This window comes from Rhinopithecus bieti, unplaced genomic scaffold (assembly GCF_001698545.2).
Source record: "Rhinopithecus bieti isolate Rb0 unplaced genomic scaffold, ASM169854v2 scaffold_7212, whole genome shotgun sequence".
Taxonomy (NCBI): domain Eukaryota; kingdom Metazoa; phylum Chordata; class Mammalia; order Primates; family Cercopithecidae; genus Rhinopithecus; species Rhinopithecus bieti.
Window position 1 is genome coordinate 3,769,993 of NW_016806198.1, and position 19,460 is coordinate 3,789,452.

The following is a 19,460-nucleotide window of genomic DNA, read 5'->3' on the forward strand; positions in this document are numbered from 1 at the left end:
ACAAAAAAAAAAAAAAAAAAAACTTTAGTAAGTAATTTTTATTACCGTGGGAAGGGATCAAGAGTGGAAACTTTTCTGGTTGGTTTCTGTTTAAGACAAAACACCTTAAGGGCTTTTAAAAACTGCACCTTTATTAAGAACCATTTTTCCCTTCAGTAGTTTTGCACTTTGTAACCCTGTTGACTTGCATAATTCAGTAACATTGCTGAATGCTTGTTTGAATGCATTCTCACAGCTGACACCTCTTGCCAACTTGCTTAATGGATTTTTTTTTTTTTGCATTTTATGTACGCACCTTGGTGTGTGTACACTATATATGGATATAAAACATAAAATTTTTATACATAACTTAACATTAGCCATTTAGTATCACACATTGATTTGTGTGAGTGTTGCCACTAGCACACTCAGCTTCTTTTATGGTATTATGGGAAATATTCCCAGGGAAGAGATTATTTCCCATCAAGTTTCATATTAGTTGCCAATATTCCTATTGTATTTTTTTAAGTAATAATGCAATTACCTTTTCATTGTAAATGCAGGTTTTAAATTTTTGACGCTTTAATTCTGTTTGTTAAACTATACATTGAACTAATTAGTAGTTCCATGCTGCTGTAATATGATTGTTGTACCAAAGGTCAAATCCTGATTCCTAAGATATTCCAATTCTTCACAGTAAAAGTCTGATTTAACTTCCCTTATTTTAATGTATTTACATTTCCCCCAAATAACACTTTAAATGAATCAAATATATTATTATTCTTTAATCCTGTAGAACATTAAGAATATTTTAGCCTATTTTTTAATTCCTTGGACGTGAAGTATACATCCATAAGTTTGTTTGTTTGTTTGCTTGTTTGTTTTGAGACAGGGTCTCACTCTGCCACCCAGGCTGGAGTGCGGTGGCACAATCTTGGCTCACTGCAGCCTCCACCTTCCAGACTCAAGCCATCCTCCCACTTCAGCCTCCCAAGTAGCTGGGACTACAGGTACATGCCACTACACCTGGCTAATTTTTGTGTTTTTTGTAGAGAAGGGCTTTGCCATGTTGCCCAGGCTGGTCTCAAATTCGTGGGTTCAAGCAATCTACCCACTTCGGCCTCCCAAAGTGCTAGGATTACAGGTGTGAGCCACCAAGCCCAACCTGGTTTTTTATATAATAGTCAACTAGTTCTATTCATTCAAGGGAGAAATATTAGCCTGGTGTGTAGAAATATTAGCCTGCTGTAACATGGCTTAAGAGACTTGTAGAAAGTATAGTGTAATTCTCTCAGATTGGTTGAGCTTCTTTGTCACATGAAAGAACTTTCAGCCAGGAACAGGGCTCATGCCTGTAATGCCAGCACTTTGGGAGGCCAAAGCAGGAGGATCAACTGGGTAACATGGGGAGATCTTGTCTCTACAAAAAAATTTTAAAAATTAGGCATGCTGGTATGTGTCTATGGGCCCAGCTACTCAGGAGGCTGAGGCGGGAGGTTTGCCTGAGCCCAGGAGGTCGAGGCTTCAGTGAACCATGACTGCACCACTGCATTGTAGCCTTGGCAACAAAGTGAGACCCTGTGTCAAAAAAATAAACTTTAAGACCCAGCAGCACTTTTAGCTTTTGAGGTATCTTTGATCATTCCTTATTTTCTAAATAGAAAATAATTAGGAGCAATCTCTGCTTTTTACCTCACTTGTTCTTAGAAAGTACACCAGGATATACATTACATTTTTCTCAAGTTTTATGCTTAGAAAATATAGTCCTTATTAGGGAGTTAATGTCCAGTTACGGTTTCGAATAGTAGTACATTATTAAAGAAAATTTATAACTAAAACTCAGTAGGCAATTTAAAAAGAAAAATTAGATCCATGTCAAAGCTAAAGACCATTGTCATCTTACTGATGAGGAACCTAAGCCACAAAGCCATTAATACATCCTATACTTCTGCTTGTAGACCTAAAGGGCATGGGAAGAAAATGACCACAACAGTATGTTGTTTTTTCATCCAGCTTCTATGGGGTGGTAAACTTTTTGCTATAAATTGAATTCTCCAAACCTTTCTCTTACAGTTGCTTAGCTGATTTTTAATACCCTTTATTTTCCAAAACAGCATGAATTCCTTTTTTTAATGTAGATTTTACTTTAACAATGTAAAAGGATGTGATCAAAATAATATCTTTTGTGTATTTTATTTTAGGAAAATCCTGAATTTGATTTACACTTCGAAAAAATATATAAATGGGTTGCCAGCAGCACTGCTGAAAAGAATGCATTTATTTCATGCATTTGGAAATTGAATCAGCGATATCTCCGGAAGAAAATTGATTTTGTCAATGTTAGCTCACAGCTTTTGGAAGGTAAAGTTAAATAAAAATGTATATGTAAAATCAATTATATCTTTAAGTGAATATATAATTTGACATCATTCAAGTTAATTAGAATACTGAATTATCTTATTGTAAAAGAACTTTAAAATAATTTCTCTTATTGCAGAAATTATGCTTTATTGTAGAATGTTAATACATTATGATAAATAAAAACCACTTATTCTTCAGCGATAACTACTATTAGCACTTTGTTAGATATTCGTCTAGTCTTTTTCCTGTGCGTAAACACCTTTTAAGATAAATTTACATTACATTTTTTAACGTACTTTTTCATGTATGCATCATGAACATTTTTCATGTTACTGAATACTTACCCCAACGTTATTTTCAGTAGCACCACAGTATTCCATTATATGGATATACCATGTTATTTAACTAATCATTTATTTTTAATTTTCCAAACCTTGCTTCTTTTAAACAGCTCTGGGACAAATATCCTTGTAGCAGTATTTTCGTACAGAGGGTAGATGTAGTGGTTAAGAACATAGCTCTGGAGTCAGACTTCTTGGATTCAAATCCTGGCTTTGCCACTAACTAGCTATATGACTTTGCATTGATACTTACTCTCTATGTTTCAGTTTCCCTTATCTCAGAACTAGAGATAATAATAGTATCTACCTCATAGGCTTGTTATGAGGATTAAATTACTTAATATATGAACATTGTAAGAACAGTGCCAGGTACATAGTAAGTGCTCAGTAAATATTAGCTATTATTATGTTACCAGTATAAAATCCTTAGACATGAAGTTTATTAGAATATTTTTGATCAGTATATCTTCAGGAATGTTACTGTGCATCATTTTGTGTTATAAGACAAAAACTCTGCCATTAATTAGTGAAAATATACAATGAGATTTTCTCTACTTTTAAAATTTCTTTCCTAAAGATATAAACATTGTAAGATAGCACTTAGTAATTAGTGAGCCTGCTGCTGATTTTAGGCTTGATGCTTGGCACTGGCAGAGACAAGTCACATCTGTCAGGCACCAGTAGTGCTGGTCTTATGTAGGAATCCCCAGGGTTGCCATCTCACCTGCACTAGTCCCCAGCATCTTGGTAATTGAGTGTGTTGACGGAATGACCTTCAAGAAATTTATGGTAACTTTTCATGCCTTAAATTGTGGTTTAATTTGCTTTGAATGGCTTTTATTTTTTTACCATTTCAGGGTTGAACATTCTGATGAGTCAGTGATTCAGTGATTCACAAGCTTGCTGTTCTGTCTTCAAATATTATGCATTTCCAGATGTTATTTATTGTGTAAGATGATTTGAAACCAGTATATTTCAGGACAATCATATAGAAAAATACATAACCTACCTGGATCTGTCTCATTAAAAAATATTACCAAAATCAGTGAGAAGAGTAGTACTGTTTTTGAAAATGAAGTGTCTAACATAAAAAAAAAAAGATATGGGCCGGGCGCGGTGGCTCAAGCCTGTAATCCCAGCACTTTGGGAGGCCGAGACGGGCGGATCACGAGGTCAGGAGATCGAGACCATCCTGGCTAACATGGTGAAACCCCGTCTCTACTAAAAAATACAAAAAACTAGCCGGGCGAGGTGGCGGGCGCCTGTAGTCCCAGCTACTCGGGAGGCTGAGGCAGGAGAATGGCGTAAACCCGGGAGGCGGAGCTTGCAGTGAGCTGAGATCCGGCCACTGCACTCTAGCCTGGGCGACAGAGCGAGACCCCGTCCAAAAAAAAAAAAAAGATATTTAATTTTTCAGGCCATAAAACAAGAGTATAGACATGTTCATGTTTGCAAACATTAACCCTAACGAGATTGATTTTAAGAATACTGGCCGGGGCCGGGCGCGGTGGCTAAGGGCCTGTAATCTCCAGCACTTTGGGAGGCCGAGACGGGCCGGATCATCGAGGTCAGGAGATCGAGACCATCCTGGCCCCTATACGGTGAAACCCGCGTCTTTTTTTTTTTTTTTTCTTACTAAAAAAAAAAAAAACTAGCCGGGCGAGGCGAGGCGGGGCGCCTGTAGTCCCAGCTACTCGGGAGGGGCTGAGACAGGAGAATGGCGTGAACGCCGGAGCCCCGGAGCTTTGCAGTGAGCTGAGGAGCCGCCCACTGGCAAATCCCAGCCTGGGCGGGGCAAGAGCAAGACTCCGTCTGCAAAAAAAAAAAAAAAAGAATACTGAGAAGATCCTTAAGGATCTCATTTTGAAAATCACTTGCTATACATCAATAACTCTTGCTTTGGTTTAGTGGAGTTCAGGGAGTAGCTTTATTAATGTCTACAAACTTGTTTTATGGGCCTTGAAATCACAGCCTTTAATTCCCATTAAAAAAAAAAGTCTCTAAGTTTTGGGTGATGTTAGAAAAGAAATAAAAAATTATTACCACCCCCATTTAAGAGCCCAATAGTTAAGTAAGACTGTTTTGATTATAAATGCTAGCAGTGGCAACTTGGTAGTTTTTATTGTTGACAATTGAATATGTAAGTTAAATAATGGGGCCTCTCAGCAGAATAAGGTTTGTAAAAGAGGACTTTTCAGCAGTTGAAGTAGAGTGAAGCTTTTATTTGGCCTTCTTTTGCATTCTTTTACTTGCAACCAGCTTTTAAAAAAAAAAAAAAATCTTTGACTTGAATCCTTAAATGCCAGCTTGAATTGTTATTTTGTGTGATTTTTTACTTGCCTCAATCTTGTCTTTTCTTACCGTGTTTTGTGACTAATCCTTTGTGAGGGAGTGTCTGGGTGAAGCTTTCAGGCCTTGAGTAATATAACTAGACTAAATGCATGAGTCACAACTGACCTAAATATAATCCCCAGGAAATGATTAGTTTCCCAGGTTTCTCCTCTAAGGATTAGTTAGTACTGTTTCTTAAAAGACTAAGAGAAAATAGAAAGATAAATATATTTGTAGTCACTATCAGAAAGTGAATAAGAAGAATGAACACTGCAAATTTAGCTTCTTATAGATCTTTCCACTTTGTAGTTGATTTGGCTGTCTTTTGAACTTTAATTTAACATGAAGTTCAAATGAGATATGGGTAGTATTTTTAAAATTTAAGCCTGTTTACTTTTCTACCCAGCTAATATTCTTTGCTTACTTTCCTCTGCTTTTTTCATACCTTTTTACTCTCCAGAACTGCCTAAAGTTACAGAAGGTGCGTAACACCTCTTCTTCTTCTATTCCATATGTTTTTATTAGTTGCCATTGTTGTATACCGTTGGTTGTATATTTTATGAAATTATGTACTGGGACAAATTTATTTTAAAAATCTACATAGTAATAAAATTAATGATAGTGTTTATTATTGGCTTTCAAAGGACATATCATTAGAAAATACTTCTGAAGCAGTTAATTATAATCATGTAAAGTATTTGTTTAAGTCTACTTGTTTAAGGACCTGTACAGAATGATTTGGGCAGTCCCTGCCCCCTCGTGGCTAATAAGTGGTCACACATGACAGTGGAACTTTCCGCAGTGAACTAAATGGACTCATTGAAAGTGCAAGGAGTTCGGTAATATCTCTCTAAGAAACTTATATACTGAAATCTGTAATTGCCTGTACCAAAAGTTTTAGTCTTCTTTTTTTATGGGATGTTATCTAAATCTGCCTAATTTATTATGATTCTTAAGAGCAAATCTTGTGTTACTTCAAATTAGCTGGTTTTTGTTCTGGGACAAATTAACGTATTTCAGGTCATGCTGAATGTAAATATTCATTTTCCTATAAAATAATGAATACTAAAAGCATCCAGAGTTTGTAATTTAAATCATGCCCCATTAAGTCTATGAAATTGCCAACTTTATTTAAGAGTGGTAAAATAACATCTTAGGAGTTAAAAATGATTTCTTTGATTTTACCTCTCCTAACCTCAAGCTTTATATACAGGGTTCACATGCTAGTGTATTTCCTCCAAAAAAAAATGAACTGAAACATCTAGAAAGCATTTCAAATTTGACCTCTTGGTCTTTTGTTATAAAGCTTGAAGCCTGTTTAACTTTTTATAATTTCAAACAGCCATGTTGTTGTTGCTCTTACATTAGAGTTATTGAGAAAGCTTCTGTAACTTATCTTTAGGAATGTTATCAATGCCTGTGAAATTTTTTTAAACAAAGAAATGGAAAATTCAGTTAATATTCTAGTGACCAAAATAAATTATGGATTATAGATGCATTTTTCATTTTAATTAAAAAATATTTGGCAAAAATATACATACCGAAGATGAAAGTAACAAAAGTAACAAAAGAAAAATTTCACCTGGGAATAAAAGGAAAGAAAATTGTTTTTGTGTGTACTGAATTCATAGTCATTGTTTTGTTAGAGCAACAGCCACATCAGGTATGAAAAAATGTTTAGGTTTGTTTCCACCGGTTTTTGTGTTTTGTTTTTACATTTTAGCTTAATTGTATTTTGGGAAATTGTGGTGAAAGCCTGTTTTAACACTTGTAAGTTAGTGCATTACACTGCATGCTTTTTATTTATTTTTTAAGACTTCATTTCATTAACATATGAAATTTATAAAATAAAGTTTGATTTTTTCATATGGTTTGAATCATTCTTTCCTCTTTTTCAGCTGCTAAATGTGACCTGTGTTTATAACTATACCTAGCTATATGTATTATGTTATAGTCTTTTCTACTTTTTTGACTATTTTACTTTGAATTTTTACCCCCTTTAAGAATCTGTTCCAAGTGGAGAAAATCAGAGTGTGACAGGAGGTGATGAAGAAGTAGTAGATGAATACCAAGAGTTAAACGCAAGAGAAGAACAGGATATTGAAATAATGATGGAAGGCTGTGAATATGCAATCTCGAATGCAGAAGCCTTTGCAGAAAAATTGTCCAGAGAGCTGCAGGTGCTAGATGGGGTAAGACTTTCTTGAAATCTATGAATAAGTGATATATAGTGGATTGAGAAGGCTAATGATGTTCATATTGTGCTACCTCAGCATTTAAGCCTTTATAGTGTGTTATTGCCATCTTTATCTATAAGCACATTACCAGCTACCATCAGTCTTTTACTGTTCTTGTTCAAAAGATGAACTATTCCTATTAAGCCAATGAAGATAGTTGGCTGAGATTCTGGATTTGGGGAGGTTCTTGATATGAAGTGATGAAGTAAAACGTAGGCCAGAGAACATCTTGGGAGTTGATTCACTCAGCCTCTGAAACATGTCGGAATAGTTCAGTGCCAAAGAATAGCATTTGTGTGTGTGTGTGTGTGTGTGTGTGTGTGTGGTTTGAAAAAAATAGGGATGAAGTATAAAGAGAGAAATGTGGCTGAAATATGTGAATCATTTACCAAAGAAGAGTGGAGTGAGTGTGGTGAAAACAGGAGAGCCAGAGAAAGAGATCTGTGACTTCTCTGCTAAAATGTTTTAGAATAGAGCTTTTTGTTTTGTATGCAGTTTCTGAGTGTAATTGAAATGCACAGCACCTGCTGGGTGCAGTGACTCACAGCTATAATTTCAACACTTTGGGAGTCTGAGGTGAGCAGATCACCTGAGGTCAGGAATTCAAGAGGAGCCTGGCCAACACAACAAAACCCCATCCCTACTAAAAAAAAAAAAAAAAAAAAAAATTAGCCAGACATGGTGGCATGCTCCTGTGGTCCCAGCTACTCAGGAGGCTGAGGTACAAGAATCGCTTGAACCTGAACCTGGAAGACAGAGGTTGCCGTGAACTGAAATCGTGCCACTGCACTCCAGCCTGGGTGACAGAGTGACACTGTCTCAAAACAAAACAAAATAGAACAAAACAAAAAAATCAAATGCACAGCATCTCTTATGCTAGAATAATCTAAAATCATTTGGGTTTGTTCTGGTTTTAAGAAAAGGTAAGCATTTAAGAAATCCCTCAGAGGATAAGGAACATTTTAAAGACTTAAATTTTAGTGTTATATACATGAAAGGTACAGAAGTTATGGGGTCTGACTCAGGCCCAGAGAGATTATATAAATAGTCCAAGCTTACAAGTTTACAGAGGTCACTGAAAGCAAAGCCTAGAAATGATTTTAAGATGTTAAGAAAGAAATTATCCTGGGCAGATTCAAACCCCAGCTCTGTTACTTAAGAGATGTCAGTGGCTTCTGAGCCCTGCTGACTCTTAAAGTTGTTTTGCACTTACATTTTATTTACTGTGAATAGTGTATAAATAACGTGTGAAACCACAACATCAGCTGTACAATGATATTCTTTAAATTTCTGGTCCAGGTTTTTCATCGTACTGTGTTACTTGCCTTTTTAATATGGCTTAGTGATTTATATTTTTTGTTCTAATTAATATTGTATATATGTTCCAAGTCAGCATATTGCTTTGCAGTTTAATTTTGGATTTGGCAGTTTCCTTATTTCAGGGAATTCAGAATCAATAGTTAGAATCATTTAGAAAATAATGATAAGGGGATGGTGGTTTGTTACTGCTTTGCCTGGGGAAGAAGAAAAACAGAGTTGCAAATGAAAGAGAAAAGAAAAAAAGATGATAGAAGGAGCTATCTATCGGCCGTATGCTCTTCTACGTCCTGTTACTAGTTCCCGTCATACTACAGTTATAAATTAGTTTCATGTATCCTTTGGAGTCTAGTATACCACTGCTGCTTTCTCAACTAAGATATCACATAGGTGATTATGCTTTTATTTAGTGTTTCACATAGATGTTAAGAAAATTTCTAGCTGGTAGAATTGGAGGAAATGTTAGAGATAACATGGCCTAATGCCTCCTAAATGTATAGAAATGAGAATGTGCCATTACTGATGATACATTCTGGCACCGTACTTGTGCATTCTGGAACCTTACTTGTGCAGTCTGTGGAAATATAAAATCTTAAGGCGTGTGTATCAATTTAACATTGATAAAGAGGCAAGTGTACCTGCATGAAATACTGTGTAAAACATGGAAGAGCATAAAGTGATAAACTAAAGTAGATGTATAGGTATATATCAATTTTTGTTACTCTACTTTAAAGGAAATTTAGCAACATTTCACCTTTATTCTTTTACACACTTAAATAACATGAAATGTTGTGTTTTTTGTTTGCTTGTTTTGGTCTTTAACTTTGTAGGCTAACATCCAGTCAATCATGGCATCTGAAAAACAAGTCAACATCTTGATGAAATTGCTAGATGAGGCTCTAAAGGAGGTAGATCAGATTGAATTGAAACTGAGCAGTTATGAGGAAATGCTCCAAAGTGTAAAAGAACAAATGGATCAGATCTCTGAAAGCAACCACCTAATTCATCTTAGTAACACTAATAATGTAAAACTCCTATCTGAGATAGAGTTCCTTGTGGTAAGTATGATCATAAATTACCAACAGCAACAACAAAAACTAGTGATGATATATAAAACCCATTTGTAAACATTTTCTAATTTCCTTATGAGAACAGGATTTAAATTAATTCCAAAGATGTAATGATAGGATTGAGTAGCATCTTGCCTGTAGATTTCCCAGAATTACACATGCAAATGGTATGTTTGCGTATATCCTAGAATCACATGGACTTGGCCAAAGGTCATATAAAGGCCCTTCAGGAAGGAGATCTTGCTTCTTCCAGAGGCATTGAGGCCTGCACCAATGCTGCTGATGCCCTTCTGCAGTGCATGAATGTAGCTCTTCGACCAGGTATGTTCATTAGAAATGACAAAAGTGTGACCAAGAATCTGAGACTAAGCCTGTAACTTGTTATAAAGATTTTGACAAGAAATACATGAGACACGTGGTTCAGGGTTACATTATTAGCTATTCAAGTTTCACTGATTTCCCACTTATTTCTGTTGATACTAGGAACTTTTTTACTTCAGTTCCTCCTTCTAGTTGACCTCAATGACTATAGTCAACACCATGATCTTTATTTAGTACTATCCACAGAACCCAGCAGAAAGTAGGTACTTTGGTTAGACCAGAGAGCGTAAGGTTTTTCTAGGCAATGATTTCAAAACTTGAGTGTCCTTCAGAATCCCTAGAGGTCTTGTTAAAAACATAGATTGCCTGGCCCCAGCCCCAGATTCAGCAGATCTGCGCTGAGGCTTTAGAATCCACATTTCTAACAGTTCCCAGGCAATGGTGAGGCAAGACCACACTTTGAGAACCACTGTGCAGTCCCATTTTTCTCCTGCTTAACTTTTATCAAGTAAATGAATACACCCATACAACATAGGGGTTATTCAAAACTTTAGATATGTTTACTGTTCCATTAAACATCAAGGAAATCTTTTTACCTATTAAACGGGTCACAAAATGTCATTCTGTATCAGGCCATGACATGCTTCTGGCAGTCAAACAGCAACAGCAGCGATTCAGTGATTTGCGAGAGCTTTTTGCCCGGAGACTGGCGAGTCACCTCAACAATGTTTTTGTTCAGCAGGTAATTTTATTTTATTATTAAGACGAGCATGTTCCTATAGCTTATTTATGTATTATCTTAACCTTATATTTCCACAAAAAGGTTAATATGTTTAATTGGGGTTGCAGTCAATTACTTCACATATTTGATTTTAATATTTTGAAATAGGTGCCTCTTTGCTCATAGATGTATTTTGGGCCTCAGCTGCCTCTTTCAGTAGACAGTCTAGTGCCCTTCAGCTGATGCTCTCTGATTCTAGAAATCAAATAACTGTGCATATTAATTGCATATACTACTTAGATATTTTTATTTATAAAAGTAAGTCCAAACTTGTTAGATGTTTACTATTGGACCTGTTTTATTTTTCAATATTTTGAGGTGAGACTCAGGACTTGATTCAGTGTTTTAAATGTTTTGTAAGTTCTATGTACTTAGAACATAGTATGCTTGTTAAGAAAATGACTATAGCTCAACTGTAAATTTCAGTTGATCTAATCTTCATATAAATGCTTTGCGTATATTTCTATATGGAGAAGGATGTTATAATTAAGAGTGTGGTAATAATATTGTTATTAATAATATTAAGAGTACCTTTGGGGATTTGAATAAAAGCCATTTTAATATCTAATGTATTGAATTAGGTTTCTTATTTTTTCATCTCTTTTAAAAGTCCCTTTTATTTTATTAGAGTTACTGAATGAAAAAAAATTGGGGGGATATCTTGTTCATCAAGAAATACTGCCTGAAAACAGTGGATTTTTACTTTATTTTCACTTTGCAATATTCTAAAACAATTGTATTTACTATATTTTATTTCCAATTAGTTTACTCAGGCCCTCCTTCAACTCTATAACAGGTCCTACTTTCTTTCGGTTCCTGTGAGTACATCAAATTTGGCTCAAGCTTCTCTGATTCTGTTTTTTTTTTTTTTCTATAGAGTTTGCTAAACTTAACAGCAGCAGAATCTTTACAGATTATAACTTACTGATTTAAGCTACTTGTTAACCACATTCGTAAAAGTTTTTAAATGTCCCATAGTAGAGACTATTAGGGCCAAAAAGGCATTTAATCTCATTCTGCTTGCTTTTCTTTCTGTCATTTTTTCACTCACTTCATTTATTTAGTAATAAATAGTAGTATTACTCCTTCATTTAGTAATAATAGTAATATTACTCCTTCATTTATTTAGTATTGCCAGGTGATTGAGGTACATACCAGACATTGACTTGGGATAAATGAGAGACCAGTCCTGTCCTCAAGTAGTTCACAGTCTAGGGAAGGGAGACAAACAAATAATATACTCAAGAGGGATAAATGTTACGGTGGTGAGACTGTGGGAGCATAAAGGAAGACCACCTAACTAAAAGCACAGTAAGGGGAAATCAGAGAAATTCCCTTAACATTCCACTTGACCTGAAAAGTGTCAAGAAAAAAGTAAGCTTAGATGTCACATAGGAACTACTAATTCGTGTTTTTCTTAGGTAATTACTACAATAACATCTATTCCTATACAGTTCCTTAGTTTGTAAAAATGACGCTGTTGACAATTATGTTATCCACATTTGTAGATAGTATTGAAAATACCAGCCAATAAACAATAGTCTTTTCTGTACCCTTAACTGTTTATTGTAACCTGCAGTTATTTATGATTTTGCTTCTTGCCTTGTAAACTAATGGCTTCATTAAAAATGAATGCTTCCCGTTTCTGAAAAGCTAATATGTGTTATTACATGTGAATGATGCATGTTAAAAACCAGAATGCTGTGACAACCTAGGATGTGCCAAAAAAGGTGGAAGAAGATATCCCATGCATAAGAAAGAGATTTTCTTAGTGTTGCATTCAGTGCATCAGGTCACCTAGCAAAATCGTTGAGAAACATGGGTATGTCTATTCCTGGTAGGGGCACAAGCTGGGAAAGTTGATTAAAATAATATGGTACACCTCTTTGGCAATCACAAAATTTTCATTGTATGCTTATTATGTACTCATTGTCTACCATATGTGAGAATAAGAAATAGTTTGTACCCTCAAGATGCTTGTAAGAAGGAGTTAAAACTAATGTACTTACTCTTTGTAAGGAGTTAAGACTAATATACATTAGCAATGTGTGTAATATATTGCTAATTGTAGAACTGTGGACTGTAAGTGCTAAAAAGGTTTAATCAAAAGTGAGTTTATTGAGAATTTAAGGAGTCAGATATGGAAGGAATCGCAGATAAGGTAGGACTTGAACTGAGTCCGTGCAATACAGTTTATAGCAAATGTATAGTTATAACATTTACAAATATTATACTGAAGAATCCAGTGAAAATAATCTGTTCACAATATAACAGTAATTTCAAAGCACTGATTCTCAGTCTTTTTAAAATTCACAAATTAGTAAAACTAAAAGAAATAAAATTTGGAGACTGACCAAATCACCAATTTTTTTATTTTACCCAATAAAGACCTTGAAAAAGAAATACTATTATCCACTTTCATTATCTTTTCGTTTTAAAATGACATTTTGGCACTAAAAGAATAAGAATTTCCTTTCAGATTTTAAAAATTAATACGTTTACCTTTATGAAGGACTCACTTCTTTCATTGTACTTTTCTTATTGCTATAGGCCGGGAAAACATCTTGCATTTGGGAATCACTGATTCAGAGCATGCTATCTGTGATGCAGCTTTCCTATTAATACTTCTGTGTTATCTATACTTTAGTGAAACTTGAAGTGTATTTTAATATAATACTCAGTGTAATACAGTATGAGAGTAATGTTACATAAAGATTAGTTAGCTTCTTTTAGATCTTTCAGATATTACACACTCAACTTCCATTGAAATTATAGGCCCTTGCCCATAATTTTTACATTTACTGGGGATTTGTGTATCTAGAAAGATCAGGTATGAAAATTTGGCCAGTTACACTAATTAGGATTATGATATTGAAAACAGACAGTCAAATTAAGGCTAATGAAATTCAGGAAATATTTGCATAAAGAATATGTCATTTAAAAAATGGTTTTGGTTGTTTCTTGAAAGATTTATTTTGATAACTACTCTCTTTGCCTTTTTTTTCCCCCTTTGGTTCTACAGAGACCTCATGATTTTACCTACTTTTGCCTTTAGCAACATGATGAGACTGATTAGGCACATAACTTAGAGAAAATGAAAATGAACTGAAATGCTCTGAACTAAAAGTACAACCAGGAAAAAAACCGAAGTTGTGGAACTTTTTACCATATGCTTAAGTTTAGAAATTTTTCTTTCAACATACATATACAGAAGCAAGCTATAATAAAATAAAACTTTTGTAGACCACCAGTATTCAATTTCTTTTACAAAATTGTTTCCTTAAGCATATGTCACATTTTTGTAAACATAGATTGATGATCTCTGGTTAAAAGCTTAGAAAGACTTGTGATTAAGATTCATTTTGTGAGGTTTGTTCGAACTTTGCTCAGATTTTAAGAAAACAAGAATAAGTATGTCATAACAGAAAGAAAGAATTCCAAATCTTGAAAATTTATTCAAACTTTGACCCCAATGTATCATTTCTTTTAAAAAGTCACTTTAGCAAAGTGCTTAAGAGTGCAGACACTAGAGCCAAACTTCCTGGGTTCCAAATCCTGACTCTCCTACCTCCTATCTGGGTTACCTTGAACAAGTTAATTGACATTTGTGCCTGAATAAACAGCAGTAGAAGAACATAGACAGTAATTTTGAGTCTTGAATCATTGAGAAAAATTAATGAGGAAGATTGTTTTGGATAATGATACATTGTTACTAATAAAAACTATTTGGTAAACATTTGTATGATACAAGTCTGTCAAATATTCTTCCCCTTTAATCAGCATGACCAATTACGGCACACAGTTTAGACCAGGCACAGTGGCTCACACCTGGAATTCTAGCACTTTGGGAGGTTGAGGTGGGCAGATAACTTGAGCTCAAGAGTTTGAGGGCAACCTGGGCAACATAGTGAGACCCCATCTCTATTAATAAAATAAAAATAAATTTTTTAAAAATAAAACAATTGGCCGGGCGCGGTGGCTCAAGCCTGTAATCCCAGCACTTTGGGAGGCCGAGACGGGCGGATCACGAAGTCAGGAGATCGAGACCATCCTGGCTAACACGGTGAAACCCCGTCTCCACGAAAAAAATACAAAAAACTAGCTGGGCATAGTGGCGGGCGCCTGTAGTCCCAGCTACTCGGGAGGCTGAGGCAGGAGAATGGCGTGAACCCGGGAGGCAGAGCTTGCAGTGAGCGGAGATCCGGCCACTACACTCCAGCCTGGGTGACAGAGCGAGACTCCGTCTCAAAAATAAATAAATAAATAAATAAAATAAAATAAAATAAAATAAAATAAAACAATTTGGAGACATTTGTAGACCTAAAACTATAATATCTATATCCGCCTAGTATCTAATACATGTGATGCTGTAGAAATCTGATTATCCTTCTGACATGTTGGTTACAAAACATTTCTGTAATAGAATGTTTTTATTGACCTTTGGCAACATAGAAGTAGATAATAGTCCAATGGTAATACCTGTGTATTTTACTTAATATTATTAATTTTGTTCATCTTTATTGTTAGCCTTTGCAGAAAAGATGTGGTGGCCCAGGCATTCTAAATACATAGAATTGTTCCATTCTTCAACACTTTAGCTCTTAGTTCTCCTTGATTCTTTTGAAAGATGTGATTGTTTTATATTCAGGTAGCCACCCGTAGAAGAACATCCACATAGGTTCATGCTCTGTTATCCAGAATTCTTGGGGTCAGGTGGGTTTTTGAATTTTTCAGATTTTAGAAAAGCAATACAGCATATATGCTGTATATTATATAATCACTCTAAGCACATGTTTTTGCAACAAAAAATATGAATAATCACTCTAAACACTATAAATAGGCCCATGTCAGTTCAGGTCACGTTTTACCATCAAAATTGTTTTGGTGCCAAGCTTAGTCTGAGTTTTCAGAGCTTTTTGAATGTCAGAATTACAGAAAGGGATTATGGACCTATCGATACACCTTGTGTGTAACATCTGTGGTAGCTGTGAACTTCTGTTGCCCCGTGTTCTAGTTCTTGTTGTTTTGAACTGGTCAGTCTCGTTTTGTGATATTTTTCTGACATCTCTAGTTCAGTTTCCCAAGTTAACCTAAGTAGATATCAGTAAGATGAATCTGAGAAGTATATTGGTTGTTTTCTACCATTTTGTATATAATTTATGTATAATGGGTCCTTCCTTTTTTCTTTTTAATTTCCATTTTAAATTGGGGATGTATTCTCACATGAAGAAAATTTTCCAACAGACTGAATTGAAAACGTTTATGAAGAAGGAACATGGATAATGATGTGGGTTTTTGTACTTGGCATGTCTTACACTTCCGGTCTTTCTTTCTCGGTTACCAGGGAACTCCTCATTCCTCTAGGCCAGAAATGTTTCTTTCAGAATACTCTGTATTTAAAAGAAATTTTTTAAAAATTCATAACCACTAGGTTATTTTGTGTATACAGTAAAGTATATAAATTAGGTGAAAGAAATCCCTTTCAACTTAAAAGAATTTAAATTCTTTAAATTCAGATGCTTATTAAGCTAATGTATACCAACAAGTATAATACACATTCATAATTTGCTTTAGGTAACCTTACCAGGAAATGAGTTAACTAGTTCCAAAACTCCAGCAGTCTGTGTAATTTTAAAAAAATTTTCACAAAATGCTGACAAATAACTTCTGACTATTTAGGCAAATTAGATTGAGTGAAAATTACATCAAATAAATCTGTCTTGTTTTGCCTTTTGCTTGTTGTAGGGAAATTGTATTTTCAATTTGAATCTGCTCCAAGACAGAAGTAAGACTCAGATGACCAAGGTTCCAATTCCAAGCTCTAAGACTTTATAGTCTACATTTTTTTTATCTGTTGTTTTAAATATTATAAACTCTAATGGGAATATCATAAGTGTAGACTGTTTTGAATGATTTCTCTATTTGTGTTTCTTAATTCAAGCTATATCAAGAAGGTCATTTGCTTGGTAAATTGTGAAATATGGTATGAGAGAGAGAAGCTTCATTAAACGTTCCATCTTCATTCCTTTAGAAGACGGAATGAGTAGTTGATTTATCAGAGTGCCATTCTTGCGTGTTTATGATTATCTTGTGGTAATGTTCATTTGATAGACACAGGATATAAAAGTTGTCTAAGTATTCGGTTTTATTTTCTGTATTCTATTCTTAATTATTTTATTTTCTATGTCTTATTGGTTTGGCTTGGCCACATTTTGGTCATTGTTTAAACTTTTTATTGTAACAATATGTCTTTGTACTGTCGATCATATTTATTTACTTATTTACTCACTTTAGGGTCATGATCAGAGTTCGACTCTTGCTCAACACTCTATTGAACTGACTTTACCCAACCATCATCCATTTCATAGAGATTTGCTCCGATATGCCAAGCTGATGGAGTGGCTAAAGAGTACAGATTATGGAAAATATGAAGGACTAACAAAGGTATGGATTTGCCGTCATTTACTCACTGAGAATAGAGCATTATCTTTTAGAATCAAGAGGTCATGTGTTCAGTTCCCCAAATTTAAAATACTGCAATACATTCTTAGCAAAGCAGAAAATTAGTCAGTGCTGTCTACCAGTGATAACATTCATTTTATTTACTTGGATAAAGGAGAGCTAAATTTTAAACTTCAGTATGGAAAAATATTAAGCCATACTGTAGCCTGAAGCATCAGTCAATTTAGTTAAATGTGATGCTTATTTCCTGAGTTTCTTTATGTGCAGTATAGAAACAAGGAAGTATGAGGATTATAAGTGAGGTATTTGCCCTCTGTGGATTTATAATCTGTTCTGTTAAGGAAATATAAAGTGCCTCTTTATTAAGCAAGCATTCCACTATTCCAGGCACCTGGGGCCTACCTAATAAGCATCTACCCTAATGAGCTTTAAATCTGACTGGGAAGAATCATGCATAAAACAATCAGCAAAAAATTAAACACTAAACTAGAAATGAATTTTTAGTGTGTGGCAGTATAGACAAGGAAAATCCTTGTCTCGAGGCCGTGGGGGAAACTTCATGGACGATATCAAACTTCAGTTGAGTTTAAATAATGAGTGCAATTAAATAAACCAGAAATAAGAGGAAGGGCATTCCAGGGATGGGGAGAGAGGTGTGCAGACAAAGGTGGGAAAAATATACGCTTGTCCTAGGACAATGTAAGTGTGACCGAAGCAGAAATTTCCTATTCTAGGGCAGTGAGAAATTACGTTGAAAAAGATGAGCTATAGGGACCTCCAGCATTCCTCAAGCATGGGAAAAGATTAGATGAGGGAAATTTAATTAAGAACCTAAAGTAATAATTCAGATGAAATGAAGTGTTGAGCCAGGAAGATAGTGTTGGGAATAGAGAATATAAACCAAAAGAGAGACTCCAACAACAGAAGGAACAGACTGATGCCAAACTTGCTGGGCTTGGAGTTTAGAACAATTCTACTGACTAAAATTCTGCACTTGGGGAAGAGCAAAGTCATTTATTCATATATTCAATCGGTAAATGAATTGAGCACCTGTTGCGTGCTAACACTTGTAAGCACTGAGAGATACAGCATTGAAGGAAACAGGCAAATACTTGCCTTCTCAGAGTACGTATTCTAGAGGAGACAGACAAAAATGTTAATTATATAGTATGTTAAAAGGTGCTGCTGAGTGCTCTAGAGAAAATAAAGCAGGGAATGCCAGGACTGGGAGAAGGGTATGGGATAAGGATTTCCAGAGGAGAGCTTTCCAGGCACAGTACAAGTGCCCTAAGGCAGAGCGTTCCTGATGTGCTTGCAGAGCAGGGAGGCCAGTGTGGTAGGAGCATTGTGAGCCAGGAACAGACCCTGGTGGGCGCAGGGTGGATCTGGAAGGGATTGTGGACCATGTAAGGATTTGTCTTTTACTGTGCGTGACATTACATGGTAGGGAGGGGAGATGGTGGACTTTGAGCCATGGAATGACATGGCCTGACTTAGATTTAATAGCCATTGTAGCAGGAAGCCATAGGGACAGTACTTTTCTGGCATTTATGCTATTGACCTTTAGTTTAGAAATTGGACATCATGTCCCTTTTAAAAAAAAAACAGAGCTAAAGAATTCCCACCTATCTAGTCAACTGCATAAATAGCTAATAGTATTCTAGATAGTCCTGGCTGAAGATCCATTTTATTAAAATTCTGAAATACTCTGAGAAACATCTAAAATCTTTTATCTGTAAATTTTTGTGAATTTGAAGTTTAAAAATAAGAAATCTAATGCATAAGCTGTGTTATAATTAATAATTATATGGATAATGTGGCCTTAAAAGATGTTCTAGAATTGAAAGGAATGGTATGTTTTGTCTCTGTGGAATGAGAATATTGGAATTGCTAGTGTAAAAGCAACTTCTATCTAGTATCTTAGATTCATCCTTCAGAAGAAAGCAGAAGGGTTAGGTAGAGGTTTATGAGAAGTGTGATAGTAAAAAGGAAGCAAATTATATATTCCTATCCATGCATTTGTGTTGACATATTTGACAGTAGGACATTTTTATGTATCAGTTTTCATGTATTTTCTCTTGAAGTGCCTTTGCCCATTTAAAGTAAAGTCTGGCTCTTGCACTTCTAAACAGAGATCGTAAGAAAAAGGATATAAACCTTAGTAAAATAAATAACATCTTTAAATTATAATTTTTAAAATGCTTTTCAAAAAAAAAAAAAAGTCTCCTGAGGTGCTTATATACTTCTTATCTGGCTAGCT

The 19,460-nt window shown here is 35.1% G+C and overlaps 1 protein-coding gene across 10 annotated transcripts in view; it reads left to right on the forward strand.

The window, feature by feature from the left end:
* EXOC1 (exocyst complex component 1) overlaps positions 1-19,460 on the forward strand; it is a 57,623-nt gene that overhangs the window by 8,534 nt on the left and 29,629 nt on the right. For 3 of the 10 annotated variants that reach the window (XM_017875116.1, XM_017875120.1, XM_017875117.1), the window contains exons 4-11: positions 2,181-2,340; positions 5,473-5,493; positions 7,017-7,204; positions 9,397-9,624; positions 9,825-9,957; positions 10,590-10,699; positions 11,503-11,556; positions 17,033-17,182. In XM_017875116.1, coding sequence (XP_017730605.1) covers positions 2,181-2,340; positions 5,473-5,493; positions 7,017-7,204; positions 9,397-9,624; positions 9,825-9,957; positions 10,590-10,699; positions 11,503-11,556; positions 17,033-17,182 — 1,044 coding nt within the window. Of the gene's footprint in view, positions 1-2,180; positions 2,341-5,472; positions 5,494-5,526; positions 5,852-7,016; positions 7,205-9,396; positions 9,625-9,824; positions 9,958-10,589; positions 10,700-11,502; positions 11,557-17,032; positions 17,183-19,460 lie in introns of those variants that run through there. The other 7 variants (XM_017875118.1, XM_017875119.1, XM_017875121.1 and 4 more) reach the window with 4 other exon arrangements.